The 18,085-nt window shown below is 32.6% G+C and overlaps 4 protein-coding genes across 5 annotated transcripts; 1 reads left to right on the top strand and 3 right to left on the bottom strand.

Annotated features, from left to right (window-relative positions):
* Positions 1 to 1,101: 1,101 nt before the first annotated feature.
* Positions 1,102 to 2,516, bottom strand: LOC123010898. Its single transcript, XM_044408084.1, has 6 exons — positions 2,480 to 2,516; positions 2,242 to 2,429; positions 1,582 to 2,190; positions 1,422 to 1,529; positions 1,216 to 1,371; positions 1,102 to 1,167 (listed from the first exon to the last, which is right to left on the bottom strand). Exons 1-6 carry the CDS (start codon positions 2,514 to 2,516, stop codon positions 1,102 to 1,104), a joined length of 1,164 nt encoding a protein of 387 aa, XP_044264019.1.
* A 6,630-nt stretch (positions 2,517 to 9,146) lies between these two features.
* LOC123013853 (nucleoplasmin-like protein) lies at positions 9,147 to 10,662 on the bottom strand. 2 transcript variants are annotated; one of them, XM_044412699.1, is made up of 4 exons: positions 10,503 to 10,662; positions 9,755 to 10,149; positions 9,597 to 9,659; positions 9,147 to 9,541 (listed from the first exon to the last, which is right to left on the bottom strand). In XM_044412699.1, exons 1-4 carry the CDS (start codon positions 10,522 to 10,524, stop codon positions 9,437 to 9,439), a joined length of 585 nt encoding a protein of 194 aa, XP_044268634.1. In that variant the 5' UTR covers positions 10,525 to 10,662; the 3' UTR covers positions 9,147 to 9,436. The 2 variants fall into 2 exon arrangements, with proteins under 2 accessions (XP_044268634.1, XP_044268643.1); XM_044412708.1 differs by lacking the exon at positions 9,597 to 9,659.
* A 342-nt stretch (positions 10,663 to 11,004) lies between these two features.
* On the top strand, positions 11,005 to 13,036 carry LOC123009492 (nucleotide exchange factor SIL1). The gene is made up of 2 exons (XM_044405862.1): positions 11,005 to 11,321; positions 11,831 to 13,036. The coding sequence occupies exons 1-2, from the start codon at positions 11,204 to 11,206 to the stop codon at positions 12,973 to 12,975; spliced, it is 1,263 nt and encodes a 420-aa protein (XP_044261797.1). The 5' UTR covers positions 11,005 to 11,203; the 3' UTR covers positions 12,976 to 13,036.
* On the bottom strand, positions 12,983 to 14,685 carry LOC123009484 (actin-like protein 6B). Its single transcript, XM_044405849.1, has 4 exons — positions 14,354 to 14,685; positions 14,172 to 14,305; positions 13,490 to 14,120; positions 12,983 to 13,441 (listed from the first exon to the last, which is right to left on the bottom strand). Exons 1-4 carry the CDS (start codon positions 14,553 to 14,555, stop codon positions 13,137 to 13,139), a joined length of 1,272 nt encoding a protein of 423 aa, XP_044261784.1. The 5' UTR covers positions 14,556 to 14,685; the 3' UTR covers positions 12,983 to 13,136.
* Positions 14,686 to 18,085: the final 3,400 nt, after the last annotated feature.

The following is an 18,085-nucleotide window of genomic DNA, read 5'->3' as shown; positions in this document are numbered from 1 at the left end:
AAATTCTTCTTTTGTTTCATGTACATAACTTTTCTAGAGCCCCTCGTAGAATCGCGCTGCCTACTATATATTTTGAGTTTAATAATTTTTTAAGTCATGAATGAAAAAAGTGCAATGTAACCCGAAACTTCGACTTGAAATAAATAATTAGAAAACCAAAGGTTCGGATTTCTCCTCTACATTTATTATACCGTGCGATCAAATAAAAAATAATTTAGAGTAGGCGTCGATTAAATTCTACAGTTGGCAACACTTTGGCTGGGAATCTGGACTGGAAATTTTCCACACAAACTGAAAGTGAAAATGACCATCCACCCTTTTCCTCTTGTACAACAATAAAAATTTTCTGCTCTAAAGTAAACATTATTTCACTCAAAAGGAATAAAACGCAAACTTGTCAAAGTTTCCGCTGACATTTGATGTCAAAAATCAGGATTGTCATCTGCCAACTATAAGTCTTTATTATCCGATTACTAAAATATGTTATACCTATGACAAAATCAGTCAACTGATCAGAAATTTAATTGAACACGTCACATACTACTAACTGTGTTGTAATTTTTTTATGAACTGTTTCTGTATGAAAAAGTGTTTTTGTGACTTAACATTATATAATATTTAAAAATATAGGATGTTTCACTAAAAATGCCATGTAAGTTAAGATACCAGGTATAAACATTCCATGTATAAAAAGTTCAAAGTTATAACGGTTTAAATACTAGGTAAAAACATTCTATGTATAAAAACTTCAAAGTTATAACGGTTTAAATTTTGTACTTTGATCTTATTTATTTCTGTTAGCAAAATAATTTTACATGTTTTTTTTGCTGCAAGCTATTTTAGAAAAGGAAACAAAAAAGCTTTATCCTGACTTGTAACTATGTTTAACGTTATTTGTGACTTTTATTGACAAAGTTTTTGTACCTTTACTGAATAATTAGAAAAAACTTTGGTATACAAGATTATCGGTAACATTAAAAAGACAAAAAAAAATATCAAAAGATTTTTTTCAATGTTTCTGCTATCTTATCTTACCTACAATTTTTCAATGGGGGTGTGAATTCTAAAACATCCTATGTACAACTAAATTTTGCTTAAAAATTATTTTTTTATTTTATCAGATACATACGTCATAAATGACATCATAGAGTATACGGCTTTTGCCAACTGGAACAAAGATTCTTTTTATAACAAGAAGCGTTTTGTTGCACTTACTTCAATTCCTAGTTTATAATTTACTGTCAGATTTTCTGAAAATTTTATAGTAAATGGATTAAAACAGTTAAGAAACATAATCTGATAGATTCTTTTATTTTCCTCATTCCAGTAATACCAATCCATTTGACTCACAGTTTGAAAACACTCTTCGCTCTGAGATATTCAAGTTAAAATAATTGTGTTTTGAGTTGCACTTACATTACAACGTCCTGAATGTTTTGTCCTTGTATCACATATAAAATTCCTGTTATCGTAGACACAAAAATTAGAGCGCAAAGACGTACATTTACAAAAGTAGGTGTATCTTCAGTCTGTAAAAGTTTAATTTAATTGATGAATAAAAACAAAATGACGAAATTTTACCACATAGAAAAACATCATTAGGCTAACACCCCACATCGCTCCAGTAACGGCAAGAAGAAATACAAAAACCCCAGCTTCTTTGACTAAGTTCTTCCCTATTATAACAAGGTTGATGTGGCGTTCAACACAAAACACTAATCTTTTTTTCATTTCTTTTTGGAAATTATCATCGAGAATTAGTGTGTCCAAATTGTCAAATCCTTGATGTATGTTTTCTAAGATGATTTTTACGATGCCTAACTGATATTGAGTTTGTTTTACAATATAACATATTTGGATACTTGGAGCTTGCATTATTACAGACACAAAAAGAAAACTCAGTCGATGACCAAGAGAGAAAATATCAGCCCATTCCAACATGTTCTCTTCAAACCAAGACAAAATGAAAAAAATTTCCTCATCTTTATCTGTAGGTATTGCATACAAAACGGCGCAACCAAAACCAGCCAGTGTGATAAAAGCGACAAACATGTTTGTATACAGAGCGTTTCTTTTAACCTTGCTATTATATATTTTTCCTATAGTGTTGTAACTCCACCGAGGAATCTTTGCGAACAATTTATGTGTAACATTTATGTGATGCCAAATAAAAATTACACATACTAATACCTAGCAATTAGAAAAATTTAAACACTCATCAAAAAAAACATAACAATTTACATGAAAGCGTCCAAAGTAAATAGGGGCGTATTTTAAAAATTGTGTGGTACTAAAACTGTTTATAGAGAAATAAGTCTGAAGTAAGGTCAATCCTATAATATTAACGAATGTAACGCCGAGAACCAACTTTGCGAAATGTGTTCGAAATGCATCGATAAAGCAAATTTTCAGTACTTCTAAATAATCTTCTACAATTCAAAGATAATAGAAAACAAAGTGAATTTATGCACATCAAAACCTTCTTGTTCTTCTGGTTCGCCAAATTTGAAGTTCATTGTGGCACTATTTTACTTCAGTTTCGACCAATTACATACCAAATTATTTGTGCAAAAACACCACTTTCAACAATCACTTACCTTCATGAACTAAGCTAATAATTAGATAATGTAATATAAAAAGTCCGGTAGATTTAATATTTGTCATGTTTTTACCATTTAAAATAATAGTTCTACAGATAATTTAGTCTCATTTATTTTTAATTGTAATGGTTGTGTATTATTATGTTTTCCCTCAAGTCTTCATAACAGTTATGGACACTAATTTATACAGTTTATACAGTAAATGTCTTATTTTTTATCACAGTTAGATATACAGGTGCGCCAGAACTCGCGCCCCAGAGAAAAATGTCAAGTGCCGGCGGCAATGGGTCGCCACAAAGTGCAGCCGAAGAAGTAACTTTTGTTTGCATAAGAAAGTTATTAGACCCTTAATTCCGCCAATCTCAGAAGGGCACCTCAGGATGGGAACGAAAAATTATATATGTTGTTGGGTTACAAAAATAACACATAAATCCCTGCCAGGCATCTGTTAACTTTGACAATAAATTTTTGTGAACTTTTTATGAATTAATGCTTATTATTCTATCTATTTGGGCAAAAAAAAATTGGTGTTAAGAGAGCAAAAAAATGGAAAAATACAGAAAATGTGACCTGCAACTGCTGGAACCGGAAATTGAATGGATGTATCCGGTTTTCGTGATTACCAGTTTAAAGGGTATGTTGTCACAGGGAAATGTTCCAAATTTTATAATATTTGGTCAAATAGTTCCAAAGTTATTACAAAAAAATCAAATTTCTATACCCACATTCCAAGGGCTGTAAAATTCTTATCAGTAGAGATAGGACACGAGTTATTATTTAAATTAACATCATTTTATAAGTCATTTTTGAGGTTCAAATATTGCTTCATATTTATGAATAACCCTGTATGTAGAATACAGGGTGATTCTTAAATAGACCGACAAAAAATTATCCTTGGTAGTATCAAATGAGTACATGCTGGATAAAATATTTAAAAAATTCTTTGTTTAACCGTTCTCCAAATAAAATTTATTAAAGTTATTTTCGAGGTAAAGCGTACGCCACTGATGTGTTCGTAAATAGTATTAGCACATGTAGTGGAAACCATGGTATTAATTTGATCAAAATGTACTTGATCATTGCAACAATTCATAAACGCCGTAAGTGGCACGGATCAAGGTGGTTTTGCCTCTACAAAATATAAACGTAAAAAGGGTACAGTTTGTCTCCATTTATACTAGGGAAGCTGTGATAAAATTTTGTCGGTCTATTTAAGAATCACCCTGTATACAAATTCTTTAAGTACGAGGGTAGATCCCTATGCTCCACCCCTGACTTACTTCTAAGTGGTTGTTTGATTTATATTTTTAACAGTTAGTTAACTGACATTTGTACATCATACCTGCAAAATATCTACTTTGTATCTCAAACCGTGCTGTGGCCAATTCTTTTACTGTGTGTCGTGATTGTTTATAAAAATGGAACCTGTAGAACAAAGAGCAGTAATAAAATACCTCCAGAAAAAGGGTATGACGTTAACTCAAATTCATGAAGACATTGTGGCAACAATTGGGGAGTCTGCAGTTTCTTATGACATAGTCAAACATTGCTGTCGAGATTTTAAATGCGGAAGAACATCCTGTAAAAACCAGCATGCCGGTGGTCCTCCCATAACGGTAACAACAGTCAAAAAAAAGGTACACGATATCGTACTGCAAAACCGACGACTAGGTACGCATCAGAAACATTGTAGAAGATACTGGCTTATCATATCATGTGGTGCACCACATACTGAATAAAGAATTAGATATGAAAAAGATGAGTGCAAGATGGGTGCCCCGAATGTGATCAAAAACGAAATCGGATGTTGACTTGTGAGCGTCTTTTGGAAAAGTACCAAGAAAACAAAGAAAACTTTTTTAGTTCGTATGTGACCCTAGACGAGTCATAGGTGCACCACTATGATCCCGAACCAAAACTGCAAAGAGTGGAAATATGAACTGATACAGCTGTAGAGAGGTGGTTTGTAGAGGACGGACAAAAATTTTTCCTGGAGACTGTTGAGATGTTGGAGCAACGATCGACCAAGTGCATTATTGAAGGGGAAGACTATGTCAAAAAATAAAAAATATAATACCACTGTAGTTTGACTGTAAGGGGGTCAGGGGTGGAGCATAGGGATCCACCCTCGTATCTTTATAACAATTTACAGGTAACAATCAATTATAATAAATAATAGATATATTAAAATTTTTGTAAATACGTAACTTCAAACTTTATTGGGAACGTTTATAAAGAATGTCCAACTTTACGATATAAATGACTTATTACTTATTAGCGATGGTTGCGGTCGGAGGGACGAGTCATGTCATTTTCAGATTCGTTGACTGTACGTTTTCAACCACCTTTTTGTGCCTGCAATAATTTGAAATGTTTGTCATTATAAATATCAAGAAATTTTTGACGTACTGTTGTCGACTTTACCACCTTAAAAACCTTAATACACATTTGAGTATGGATAGGGATTTTTTTACGTTAAATTTACATCCATAATATCATAATATACCTATGTGTTATTTTTACGGTTTTATTACTTTTTTTACATTTACATACTTACCTGTTTTAACGTCTTTTTCTAATATAACATAAAATTGCCTTCGCTAATCATTAATTAATTAAAAATTAATTTTCAATTTTCGATATTATTTTTTTTTACAATTTGGTAATTTGGTGGTTTTCAAAACCATCGCAGCCATCCCTTGCAATCACTCGGTAGAAGCTATTTCGTTTTATCCTAAATATTAATGATTTTCTGAAATTAATTAAGTACATAGTAATAACTACTTTTAATAATATCCTGTAACTGCTTCTACGGTAATAATGAGCTATTTAATAAACCAGTAAGATTGACAATTCTTCCAGTGCACGCCTTGACATTGATACTCGTACGAGTATAATTAAAAATCGAAGTGTAGGTACTGTGGTAGATCATAAAATTATCTTATAAAAAATGTAAAACTTATTCATTAATAAAAACTTTTTACAAGTGTGATTAACAAAATAGAAATATTAAATTAATAGCATATCACAACTAGTTGGGAAATATCTCATTAGCTACTTCGAAGGAATATACATACCAGGTGAATAAAAAGTATGGAACCAAACGTTTTTTGCTTAAACTATTTATTTTTTGCGAAAAATAATTGATGAGTGATAAAGTACTATAAAAATGTGATGATTTAACAAGAATAAAATTTTTCAAAATTTCCCTTTGTTTTTGAGTTCTACAAAAAAAAAAAATTTAAATGGCAACCCACTATAAAATCATTTTTCTCATAAAAGCTATACTCTAAGGATTATAACTATCTGCTTTATATTTAATATTTTCAAAAAAATTTTTTCACATAAATTGCAATTTTGACAAAAAAAAATCGCATAACTCAAAAACAAAACAAAATTTCGTTCAGAAAATACGATCACATTTTTTATACTACTTTAATTCATATTAATTATTATTTTCTGAGAACAAATGATTAAAAATAAAACTGCTTGGTTCCATACTTTATATTCACCCTGTATACAGAATGTCCGGAAAGTCGAGCACCTCCCTGGTATTATCGGGTGATGCCCAAGACAACCAGAAAAATAGTAAAAAAAATCTATCTATAAAAATTTCGAAGTTATGAGAGTTTAAATTTTGCACTTTGACTCTAAGGCTATTACAACAGGAAACAAAAAAGCTGTATCCTAAATTGTAATTGTTATATGTGGCTTTTATTTTGATGTGAAAGTGTGAATGTCTCGATTCCCCACATGCTTGACAGGTGGCGCTCAGCGCTACCACTATCGCATCTTTGTGGTTTTATACAGAGTGTTTCACATAACTTTACGAGGTTTGCGCCTAATGTACGCAACCAAATATACAAAAGTCACAGAACACTGAATACAAAAAATACACGTTTAATTATTTAATTTTTAGAAACCCATGACAGAAGTTGTCAAACTAATCACTGCTTCATTAATAGTCATAAACTGCAGTTTTCCAGAAACAATTATAATTTGTTCTATCAAGAGACGGCATGAATATGATTGTAGTTTATCTATCTTAATCACCAACTAACTAAAAACGTTGTAATTTTTGAAAGGGTGAACAAACTAGAGAAGATTATCCAATTTTTCAAAATTTGTAATCGAGTTCGTATCGGAATATGTATTATTGATTGCATCTTACAGGCGCAGGCCTCGTAAAATTACATGAAACACCCTGTATATACAAAATAATAATAAGAAAACATACAGAGCGATTCAGATAAGATAATGAGCCTGACGATCTGGCGATGCAACCCAAAAAACAAATTCCATTTACGCCTTTGATCCAATTTAAATTAGGATTTGCAAGTTGTATCCAACTTATCATCTCATGTCACTCTGACATCAGTCCAGAGAACCATCATTAGTGCCATTCAAGACTCGCGGAATGATAGAGTCAGAGAAGTCTTTTCGGTGTAAACCCAATACAAAATGTATGAAAGAATTAAACATTAAAAGTAGGCACAGTTTTTTTTATAAATCATAAATTGCACTGTGAGAGCAACATAACATAACTTGGATTGCAAATGCAAATCGTAATTAAAATTAGATCAAAACGTAAATAAAACTTGTTTTTTGGGTTGCATCGCCAGAACGTCGGGCTCATTATGTTATCTGAATCAGCCTGTATACAAAATCATCAGTATCATTAAATAGGCATAAACAATGTCAAAAGTCCAAAAGAAATGTCAAAATTTTTTGATAGATAGACTTTTTTAAACATTTTTTAGTACTTTGGGGGACTACCCAATTACTCCCTTTCAAGGAGGTGCGCGACTTTCCGGACAGCCTGCATGTGTATACCTACAGTTGCGGAATTAAAATTTCGGGCGGAATTGTCATTTTAATAATGTAAACTCTAAAACAACATTACATTACATTTACATTAATAACCTCATTTTTTACTCTTCGTCATGGTCATTTTGACTTAAAAAATAGCGTCACCAAAAAGTTTAATTGTCAAATGTCAGTCATCATGACAGAAAAACTTTTTGAGTGACAAAAAAATACTGCCCGAAATTTTAATTCCGTAACTGATGTACCCTTGTCCAAGTGAGTACTATGAAATGGGTTAAATCATATTTCTATTTACTTTAATAAATTTTGTTTAAAAATCGCAGTGTAGGTAGTGACCGTTTTTAAGGTACAATGGCGAGCATAAAATTTTGGTAGGTAATGTCATTTTGACACTTCATCTTTTTGTCAAAAAAGTAGTTTCCCCGTGTAATTGTGACAAGAGGGTATATTAGGGAATGACATTGACTACAAAAATTTAAGGCTCATTGTACACTTCTATTCAAAAAAAAGCGTACACGTATTTAGGACTATGGTAAATGGGATATATTAATTAATCGTTTCCAAGAAAACGTATTACTGACATTTTGTATGTCAAATATGTGAAAATTGCTTTCGCTTGCTTTTTATAATTGAATTATACCATGACATTACTAATAAGTTGGAAGATGGGTGGTCTAGGTATAAAAAAACTGCTGAAGCAAATCTCTGAGAAATACATCGATGAAATCCAGCTATCAGTAACGTTTTAATTATGGTTTCTAGGTAACAACGATTATAAGATAAGTTTACAATATTACAATCCAGCCAAAATTGGGCTCACTACTTGTACGCTTTTTTTTGAATAGAAGTGTACATTTGCGGGATGTTCTTTTTAAAAATTTTTAAACACAACCATAGATACCTGTAATAAATTTGACAGTTTTTATAAATGGCGTCCTACGGTATACCTTTGACGGTACCAAATCAGCCACCATTTTATGGCATTTCCATATACAGGGTGTTAAAAAAGATTGTAAGATAATTAAGAACTGTATGAACCAAAATAAACAAAAAAGTCTTAATAAACATGGGACCCCAAAGTAACGGTTTCGGAGATATCGAATGTGAAAATTTTTACTAGACGCTTCTCCTTTTTGTTTGAACAGATTGCAAATAAATGTTTCAAAAAACAAATAATCTTCGATATCTCCGAAACCGTTACTTTGTGGACCCATGTTTATTAAAACTGTTTTGGTCCATTGTATTACCTCCTTTTACATTCTTTTTTTAACACCCTGTATCAAGATCATAAACATAACAAAAGCCAAGTTGTTGGTGAGAATGTATTTTGGGTTGCGTCTGAAAATCGGTCAGGTTCTTTATTATAAATGACTCAGCCTTTATACAGAAGACTGACAATAGTAAATTTGAAACTAAGTTTTATTAATATAAAAATAAATACTGCGGAACTGTTTTCATCACAAGGAGCAAAGATACTTTAGGAATTTATAGCATTGCAAATGCAAACGTGTATCAGTAAGTTAATACTTCTACTTTATTTCCAATCAAACACTGAAATCAGTGAGAACGACCAAGTATGTAGAACAAGTGCGTCAGCATCTAAACGCAAATGTCGTTAGAAAATATTATTGTTTTTAAACTTTGAAAAGCATATTTTTTTGTTTGCATCTTTTGAAAATAAAAAACTAAGAAGTCAATAAAGGAAAAAAAAACTCCGTGTTATTAGAAAAAAACTATTTTAATGAGATTGTAGTATTTACAAACAACTGAATTTCACAAATAAATACCTAAAAAGGTTTCTTTCGTCTTACATACTTCACATAAAATTAGTTATGGAATAAAAATGAAATTGGATCATTGTCAAAAAACACTTCAACATTTAAATCACCTACTTTTAATGGTCCTTTGAAAATGAAGTTCACAGAAAATTGAAAATAATACAGTCCAATTCCAATGAGAGAAACAAGAAATGATAAAATGAAAATGAATTTTTAAAAATAAGAACTTAATTACTTCTTTGCTTTGCTGTTGTTCTTAACGGGAGTTTTTCCTTTTGAATTATTCATAGTTTTGGCCTTTTTGCTTTTAGGTTCCTCATCATCCTCGTCTTCCTCCTATACAACAAAAAAAGAAATTAATTGTAACAACAATGATTTAACTTAATCACACCTTATCACTAGATTTTCCATTTGAAACTTTGCGTTTGTTTGTTCTACTATTCTTCATTTCATCCTACAAGAATTACAATTTCAGTTAATTTCTCAAAACAATTTAGACAATGATGAATAGTAGAATTGTCAAAAGTACAGGAAACAACACACACTTACAGCTCCTTCTTCTCCTTCTTCATCTTCAATCATTTCTTCTTCCATTTCGTCCATCTCATCAAACTCTTCCATAGGGCTTCCAATAAGGTGATGTCCTATTATGTGTACAGGGCCGTTGCCTTGTACAAGACTGAATGTAACTGGAGGATCAGGGAATGACAAATCTAAGAGAACTTGGTTGTTTGCACCACCAGCTTTTAATGAAGCAATCGGAATTTTAACAGAGTCCTTCCAAGTCATTGCTTCAACCTGAACTACATTCACTTCACCCTCTGTGGCATCGGGCCCCACCAACGCTTGCTTAATTATGAGTTTGTGGCCGCCTTGGTAGTCCTCCGCCCCTTTGGCTTCCGGGTCCCACACCTCACTTGCTTTCGCACCTTTTAGCGTTAAAGCTGAAAAAACAACCAACTTTAAGGAAAAACCCATAAACCTTAACGAAAAAACCCAACATTGGCCCCCCATTTTAAGTGGGAAAATCTCAAAATGGAAACACCAAATGGTGCTTGTTTGAGGAAATTTATTCATTATTGGAATCATTACTTGTTAGAATAATAAAAATAATTTTGCATTCTTGAGAATTAGTAACAATTTTACTGGAATAATGTAAACAATGGCCGTCAATAATGGCGCGCAAATAACCGGCATCACAACAATTTTTATACGGGTTTTCTTGGGACAAAAGACGTCTAATCAAAAAATGACTTATACAAGAATATAGTTTCAGGTTTTAGCTTGCTATACATACCAAAGAAATATTCGTCGGCCATTGTAATTCACAGATGTTTACAGATAATTAGAGCACTGCACGTGACTAGAAGCCGGCAAAGCAAACGGATCGAAGACGAAAAGAGAGTGCGTTTTCTGCGTTGGCTAATGGCGATTGCCGTTAACAAATGATGGTGGGGAGGTTTATGCGCTGTGACTAAGGTCACACCTCTAAAAGTGCCGTGTTTAAGTTAATACTTCTAAATGCTTCTAGTAGATTATTGACTATAATTAAGTACAAAATTATGAGGAGTAAAAGCTGTGTAAACTAATGGTTTAAAATTTCGAAAATTTAGGTTTAAATACAACAAATAGAAACTTATTTTAGTTTTAAGTATGACTCTGTAGACACAGCCTGCGCAGACGGCCACTTTCCACCCGACGCTCAAATTCAAATCAAATTCTGAAATCATTTCGAAATTTTAATAAATATCCCTGCGCTAATAAAGAAATGTTGTTTAATTAGTAAAAGTATCGCAGTTAAATATTTCAATTTGTTTCCAACTGTTTCTTACGAATTGCGTGACATTTTATCATTAACAAGAAAATAGTCAAAACAACATCCAACGTGGACCAATAAAATGGACACAAGTTCCATCTGTCACCTGTCTGTATTTCCTAACCTAAAATTTACCTAGAGTGCAGACAATGTTTGATAAACTACGTGGTCCTTAAACAAAAATGTTCAAATATCTTAGTGTTTTTGTAATAATTGGATTTATTTTTTTCATTCAGTGTAGCAAAAATGAAGAAAATGATGTTTTTGTTCCAACCAAAGAGTGGCAAATTGTTAGAAAAGGTAAGTCGTAGATTTACTAAATTTTAAGACACTAACGGTTGAGTTTTATTGTAAATTGGTATTTAATAGATTGTGGCACTTATTTTGCATGTTCTCACATAACATTGTGTTTGTCCACGCAATTTTAACACGAAAAAATAGAGCTTTTCTAGCACAGGCGGTTTGGAATAAAAGCACGCTTTTTCACAGTCGTAGGCTTTGGGGTATTGTAGACAGTATCTCACTAACTCACAGTAGGCATTCACGTAGTTAGTGTAGTTTTGCAGTCACGAATAATAGACCAGTCGTAAAGTCGATCTGCTTGGTTGAAAGGGGGCACAAAAGGCAAGCAAAATATTGCTGAAAGTGAAGTCTTCGTGAAGTTTGCAAAAATATTAAAAAAAATTGTTTTTTGTTGGTTTTGTTTGGGTTTTTTATTTGCATATTTCACAAAGACGTTTTTTTCCATTTTGGCAGTATTTTTCTCGACTGTCGATCGAATAAATTTGCGAAACTATTTTTCACGACAGGTCAAAAAATCCCCAGGGGGCTCCACGTTAGGATAAACCTCGAAACCGGAGAAACGGAGGCGAAATTGCTAGACGACTCTAAGGCCCCCGAGGATAAAACCAGGGCTTTAACGGCCTTACCTCAAGACCACGAAGACACCAATGTCGAAAATCTCCCAAAATCCACCCTTGGAGAGGCCATTAGAGATCTCTTCACGTCCGATGAATTAAAATTAAAAAAAAACAAGAACAAATTCCGCAGTTACGATGAGATTAAAAAAACTCTCGGTGACTTGAATCTAACACCAAAAATGGATGCCGAAATAATCAGAGATTTGTTGAAAAAGCATTTGGAGGGTCTAAATAGGGAAAAGTTAGACAAAAGCAAGTTGTTGAAAATTATCGAGGATTTGGACTTTTTGGTACATCAATATGACAATGGGCGCGAGTTCGTCAAACAGAACGCCTTCCAAGAATTCATTTACAAAAATTTAAATTCCACGGATTTGGATATTAAAAAAGAAACGTTAAAGTTAATGACTGGTTTGATGCAAAATAACGTAAATCCGAAAATCCACGCGTTTGAGAGTGGTGCAATTGGAGTTTTGTTACGTCTTATCAATTTTGAGTCAGATTTAGGAGTGAAAACCCGGGCTTTGAGTGCGTTGGGAGCTCTCTTGAGGTCGTTTCCGGTCGCCCAACGGAAGTTCGTTGAAAGTGGAGGGTTGGCTGTTTTGACGAAGTTTTTCGATAGTGATGATATCAAGTTTCAAGTTAAGTTAGTAACGATGATTTCGGATTTGTTAGTTGAACACGAATATTCAGTCGTTGATGAGAATTTGCGGAAGTATTATACGAAATTCGATTTGACTAAACATATCCTCGAACATGATTGGTGCACAAAATTAAATAAGTTGTTATTAGGGCTATTGATAACTGATAAGGACGATCACGATTCAGTTGAGAAGTGTTTAACTGCCATGCATTCTTTAAGGGCGCATTGTGGGGGCAAATACGAAAAAGATTTAATCACAAATTTGAAAAAACGTTACGATTTATTGATAAAGTCTGATGATGTCGAAGACTCGACTTTTTATAATGTTTTAAAGGACCTTTGTGATGAAATTTTATATCATGTAAATAATAGTGTAAAGACTGAATTGTAAAAACCAATTTGTTATATAATATATTTATTTTTCTTAAATAATAATTTTTAAAAACTTGTTACTTCTGGATTTTATTACAAATACCTTATTTGGTGAAAAGTCTAAAAAATACTGAGACATGTAAATGATAAAATTGGAAATGTTTGACTTAAAAATAGATTTTAAGGACACTTTCTATCAATTTGGGCCTTGCCGGCTTCTTGATATTCTTGCATCGACATCCACATTTGTTGAAAAGTACCAATTGATGCAAGAATTGAACCGCCAACCCATGAACCGAACCGTCGCTCAACAGTACCATTGGCTGCAATCATTTTTAATCTTAAAGAACCGGGAGTCCGAGATGATAAATCCCGGCTTAATCTATCACTAAATCCTTGTACTAACGAATTTCCACCAGTCAAAACCACAGAACTGTAAAGAGCTGGTCTTATGTCAACATCGCACATACCAGCGCTAGTTGCAGCTAAAAAAAAACAAATCAAACCAATTTTCATAAAAAAAATGCAGTTACCTATATGCCCTGCTCCAAGCATTGCATGATCAAAAAGGACTTCAGCAAGTTTAAATCTCTCTGGACCAAAATCCTGGCGATATCCTGTGGGAAACTCGTGCTGAATCGTGGGGAAACCGGCTGCAATTCTCTCATCAAAGGGAGACTCAGAAACCTGAATGACATTCTGCTGAAAATCCTGAACTGTTTTTTTAATCATGTAAGCCATCCAACTGTTCGTTGGTTGAAAAGAGAGCTTCTTTTTCATGTATTTTGGTTTATCTTTATCTCTGACGACGTCTTTGCTTGCTATTAGAGCAGCCGGCGTGAGATCGATCCCTATGTGTTCTAACATTTCTCGCGCTTTTAAAATGAGGTAGTCGCCACCTAATGGTGATTTAACAACAGCGTTGGTGATCACATAACCATCTAAAACAGGTACGGCAGAAGTGTGTGTGGCCCCACTGTCTATAACAAGGGCTGTGGCTCGACCATTGGCAAAAGCCGCCAAAGCTGCATTTTTTACAAGAAAAAAAGCAGGTACTTTGTACTTTTCAAACATGATTTCGGTGAGTTTCTCGCGTTTGTGGCGCAAATTCCAAGGACACTCGGAAAACAAAACGGGGTGATACTGAGATTCTGACTGAATAATCTAACAAAAAAATAGTTAACAGTGGAAATTGGAGAACTGTGAGAAAGTTACTTTATCGTAGGAATAATCGACAATTTTCTCAAACAAATCCCAATTTTCAATCATCCCGTCTTTCATGTAACTGTGCAGCTCCATGCTTGGCCTCGGCGTGTGTAAAAAAGTCGTGTCAATGTAATATTTCCAAGCTACAATTTTTTACTCAAATTTGCTAAACTTGGACAACACATTAATACCTGGTGCGGTTGATGAAACATTGCTATCGTCTGGTTTGGTTTCCGGTTCGATTTTCGGCGTGTCGTCGGGTGCGACGCCGACCACGGCCGGGATTTCGGCTTTAGGGGTGTCTTCCTGAGCGTAGCCTACCCGTAAAGAATGATGCCCAGGATCAAACACTAAAGCCCCTATTTCGTCGCCGCCATACAACATTCCAGACATTTTCAAAGAAAAATACTTATTAATGAACAAAAACCAAAAAATACACGATAAATTAGGTTATGTGTTTGTTTGACATTTGCCGAGCTTGACAAGCTAGCGTCACCGTCACTTTGAAACGCACCAACATGCTAAAAAGTTACTAAGCTTGGAGTATGTTGGGTCATCTATATGGCAGGCGGAATAAATTTGATTTAATCTAATTTTCTGTACATTCTCATTAAAATGCACCCCTTTTGAGGCTTAATTAAGAAATATATGTTTTATGCAAAATTAGTTTTAAATGTGGCAATTGCAATTTGAATTATTTGACTTATGAAATTGAAACTGTAGGTTGTTTCAAGTTTAATTATTCTCTTATAACAAAAGAGAATTAAGTTTCATAAAAAGAATTTCAGGGAAAAATAGTTTAGTTTTGTTTTCATCTTTGTATAAAATAAAAAATTATATATTAGGGAATTGAGAAAAATTTGTTAATTTTTTATGTAGGTACAGTGAATTTCGTCCATCCAATTTCCGTGAATACACAAAAATTTATTATAGTCTGTGCTTTATTGTCATGATAAAACAGAAATTAAATACATATTGTCAAATCTAATCAAATTCGAACATGTCAGCAGTAAGTTTGTTTAATAAAATAAAAATTATCTCCCTGGTACATGAAGGTTATGTCCCAAAGACGTGTCTCTATACTTTTGGGCACACCAAGGACTAGGTAGTATTTCAAAAGACAAAGGTAAAAAGTAGCAAAGAGCATCGAGCATTCTGTCAACATGACAATCGTTAATTAAAATCTGAAACAAAGTTAGAAAAACCTAGAGTTCCTATATTAGAAAATATAGGAAAATATAGGAACTCTAAAAAAACCTAAAGAATAATTTACACTTTTAATCTGTCAGGGAAATTGGGTGGACGAAATTCACTGTCCATCAATGTACTCGACTATAATATAGGAGTGTCTGAGCTAAGACTGTTGGTTTGCTTATAGATACCTAATTAATAATAATTGCACAAGAGGTTTTTTATCCGTATATATTAATTTTTACTGGAATCAGGTGCTTAGTAAATTGACGACACAAACTGCTTACGATAAAAGACGTCTCTCGGACTCTTATCTTATCTGGTAGTTTGTGGAGTCAATTTTCCCAATAGAAACCAAATTAGAGTTTAAAAAATTCAATTTTATCCACATTTTATAACGTGTGTTTTTTTTTTAATTTGGCGTCATAGTTAGCGATGATTATGAGTGTGTTGTGAACAGACCACAATTTTTAATAGGTCCGGAGTCCGGCAAGGTGTCAAATGTCAGATGAATAACTTTCAATACGATGGTTCGTTCACAATCACCCGTTATAAGCTACAAGGTAAGTCAAAAACGACGACAATTACATGATTTTAGTATTTTTTTGATTATACATGCTTCTTGGTGTTTTACCGGAAGTGATGTCAATTTCAGTTTTTTAAATAGAACAACACCTTGTATATTTTATTATTTTTGGATTCCTCATTAAATTGTCTTTTAACAGACTCACTTCTTATTATTTTTAGGACTAACTTTTATTATAATGACATAATTTCGGGATTATAATGTGAACGTGTAGTTTTTGAAAATAATTTTAAGTATATTAATTTTAACTGATGTTAAAATATTTACTAAAACTAGAAACTAAGAATGATTATGCGGCATCAAAAATCAATTATAGTTATTTACACTCAAACGAGTTGATTACAACATTTTATTCTTCGAATTAGACTCAATAAGGCTTAAACTGACTTTAAATCTGTTAAAAATAATCTGACGTTTCGTATTGAGAAATGCCAAACAGTTGTCAAAACTTCCTTACACGGGAGAAAAATCGTAAATTTTGATAGTGTCCAAGAATAAAGATATTTTTAAGGATTTTGTTTTATTTATGAATTTATTAATTTCTATCATAACATTTTTTCAACAAAATTTTTACTAAAAAATCAAACAATCTGTATTTAGCAACTTTTGTTTAAAAACTATAAATTCATTATTAATACAGGGTGCGCCAGAACTCGCGCCCCAGAGAAAATTTTCAAGTAAGGTAAGATATCAGGAACATGAAAAAAATGTTTAAAAAATTATATTTGTAAAAAAAATTGACATTTATTTTTTGACATTTGACATTTTTTTTATTCCAATTTAATGATACTGATGATCTTGTATATGTTTTTTACAATTATTTAGTTAAGGGATAAAAATTTTGCTAATAAAAGCCACAAATAACATTGAACAGAGTTACAATTTAGGATATAGCTTCCTTGTTTCCTCTTTTAATAGCCTATAGCAAAAAAACTTAGAAAATTATTTTTCCAACAGAAATAAATAGAGTCAAAGTGCAAACTTTAAACCCTCATAACTTCGAAATTTTTATAGATAATTTTTTTTAACTTTTTTTTCCATGTTCCTGGTATCTTACTTTATATGGCATTTTTCTCTGGGGCGCGAGTTCTGGCGCACTCTGTAGATATGGCTGGGAGGTACTTTTATTATCAATTACCTATAATCCATTTCATTTAAATTGGCATAACAGTAGGCCATGATTGTGTAAACTGCGCTTTAAATGTGAAAAAGGCTTTACATATTAAGGAACTAAATTTGTCACTAAAAAAAGTGAGGTTAAGATAGTTAAAATTTTATTTTTAAAGAACCCTATTTCAAAGGTTTTCAGAGAGAGTTTTTCTCCATAAAAAGTATCATCCCTTTGTAGCTGTATAGTTTTGACACAAAAACATACACTAATTGCTTTGAGAAAATATAGACTTTCGTTGATAAAAAGTGGCTTCCTGAAATTTTAAAATACGTTTCATTCACACCGGAGATGAAACACAATTTGTTTTCCGTGAAAGTTGCAGCCAAAAGGGGTTTGGATTTTTTCATTAAAAATGTAGGACAAAATTGTGAATTTTTAAACAATGGTAAAGTTGTTGCGATCGGAGTGGAAATCTGTACAAAATGAAGCCTCGCGTACTGAAGCTTGAAAAATCGTGTTTTGTCTTGGATAAACTAATTTGGCTAAACTCAAATTGGTATATTTGATTCCATTAACCTAAAATGCCTAAAACAGGAACAACAAAAAGAAATTGATTATGTTTTCAAACATACCTTAGCCTGTACTTTAAATCTGGTGTTCTGAAGAGAACTACTTTTGATTATAATTTGAAAAAATAGTGGGAATAACGAACAAGCAACGAAAACAGTGAAAAAATGAATACAAATGTCAATCCTGTCAGTTCAATAAATCATGTAGGTAAGTAATCAAAGAAAAACAAAAACCCCATCAGCTATTATATCAGGGACATGCGCAGGGCTACAAACTTAAATACGAAATTCCATAGCCACCTATTATGCCAATTTCAATGAAATCTACTTTAAATACTTCAATTTTTATAGATTTGTGAAAGAGAATTTTTAATTACTTAAAAACCTCGTTAAAAGCATTTAATATACCGAATTGGAATTGCACTTTTTCACTAAGATTATCTAGAAATACAGATACAGATTAAAA

This window comes from Tribolium madens, unplaced genomic scaffold (genome assembly GCF_015345945.1).
Source record: "Tribolium madens isolate multiple individuals breed KSU strain unplaced genomic scaffold, Tmad_KSU_1.1 Scaffold_19;HRSCAF=116;Tcas5.2_LG9, whole genome shotgun sequence".
Lineage (NCBI taxonomy): Eukaryota > Metazoa > Arthropoda > Insecta > Coleoptera > Tenebrionidae > Tribolium > Tribolium madens.
Note: the sequence above shows the minus strand (reverse complement) of the source record. Positions and strands in the feature narration are given on the sequence as shown.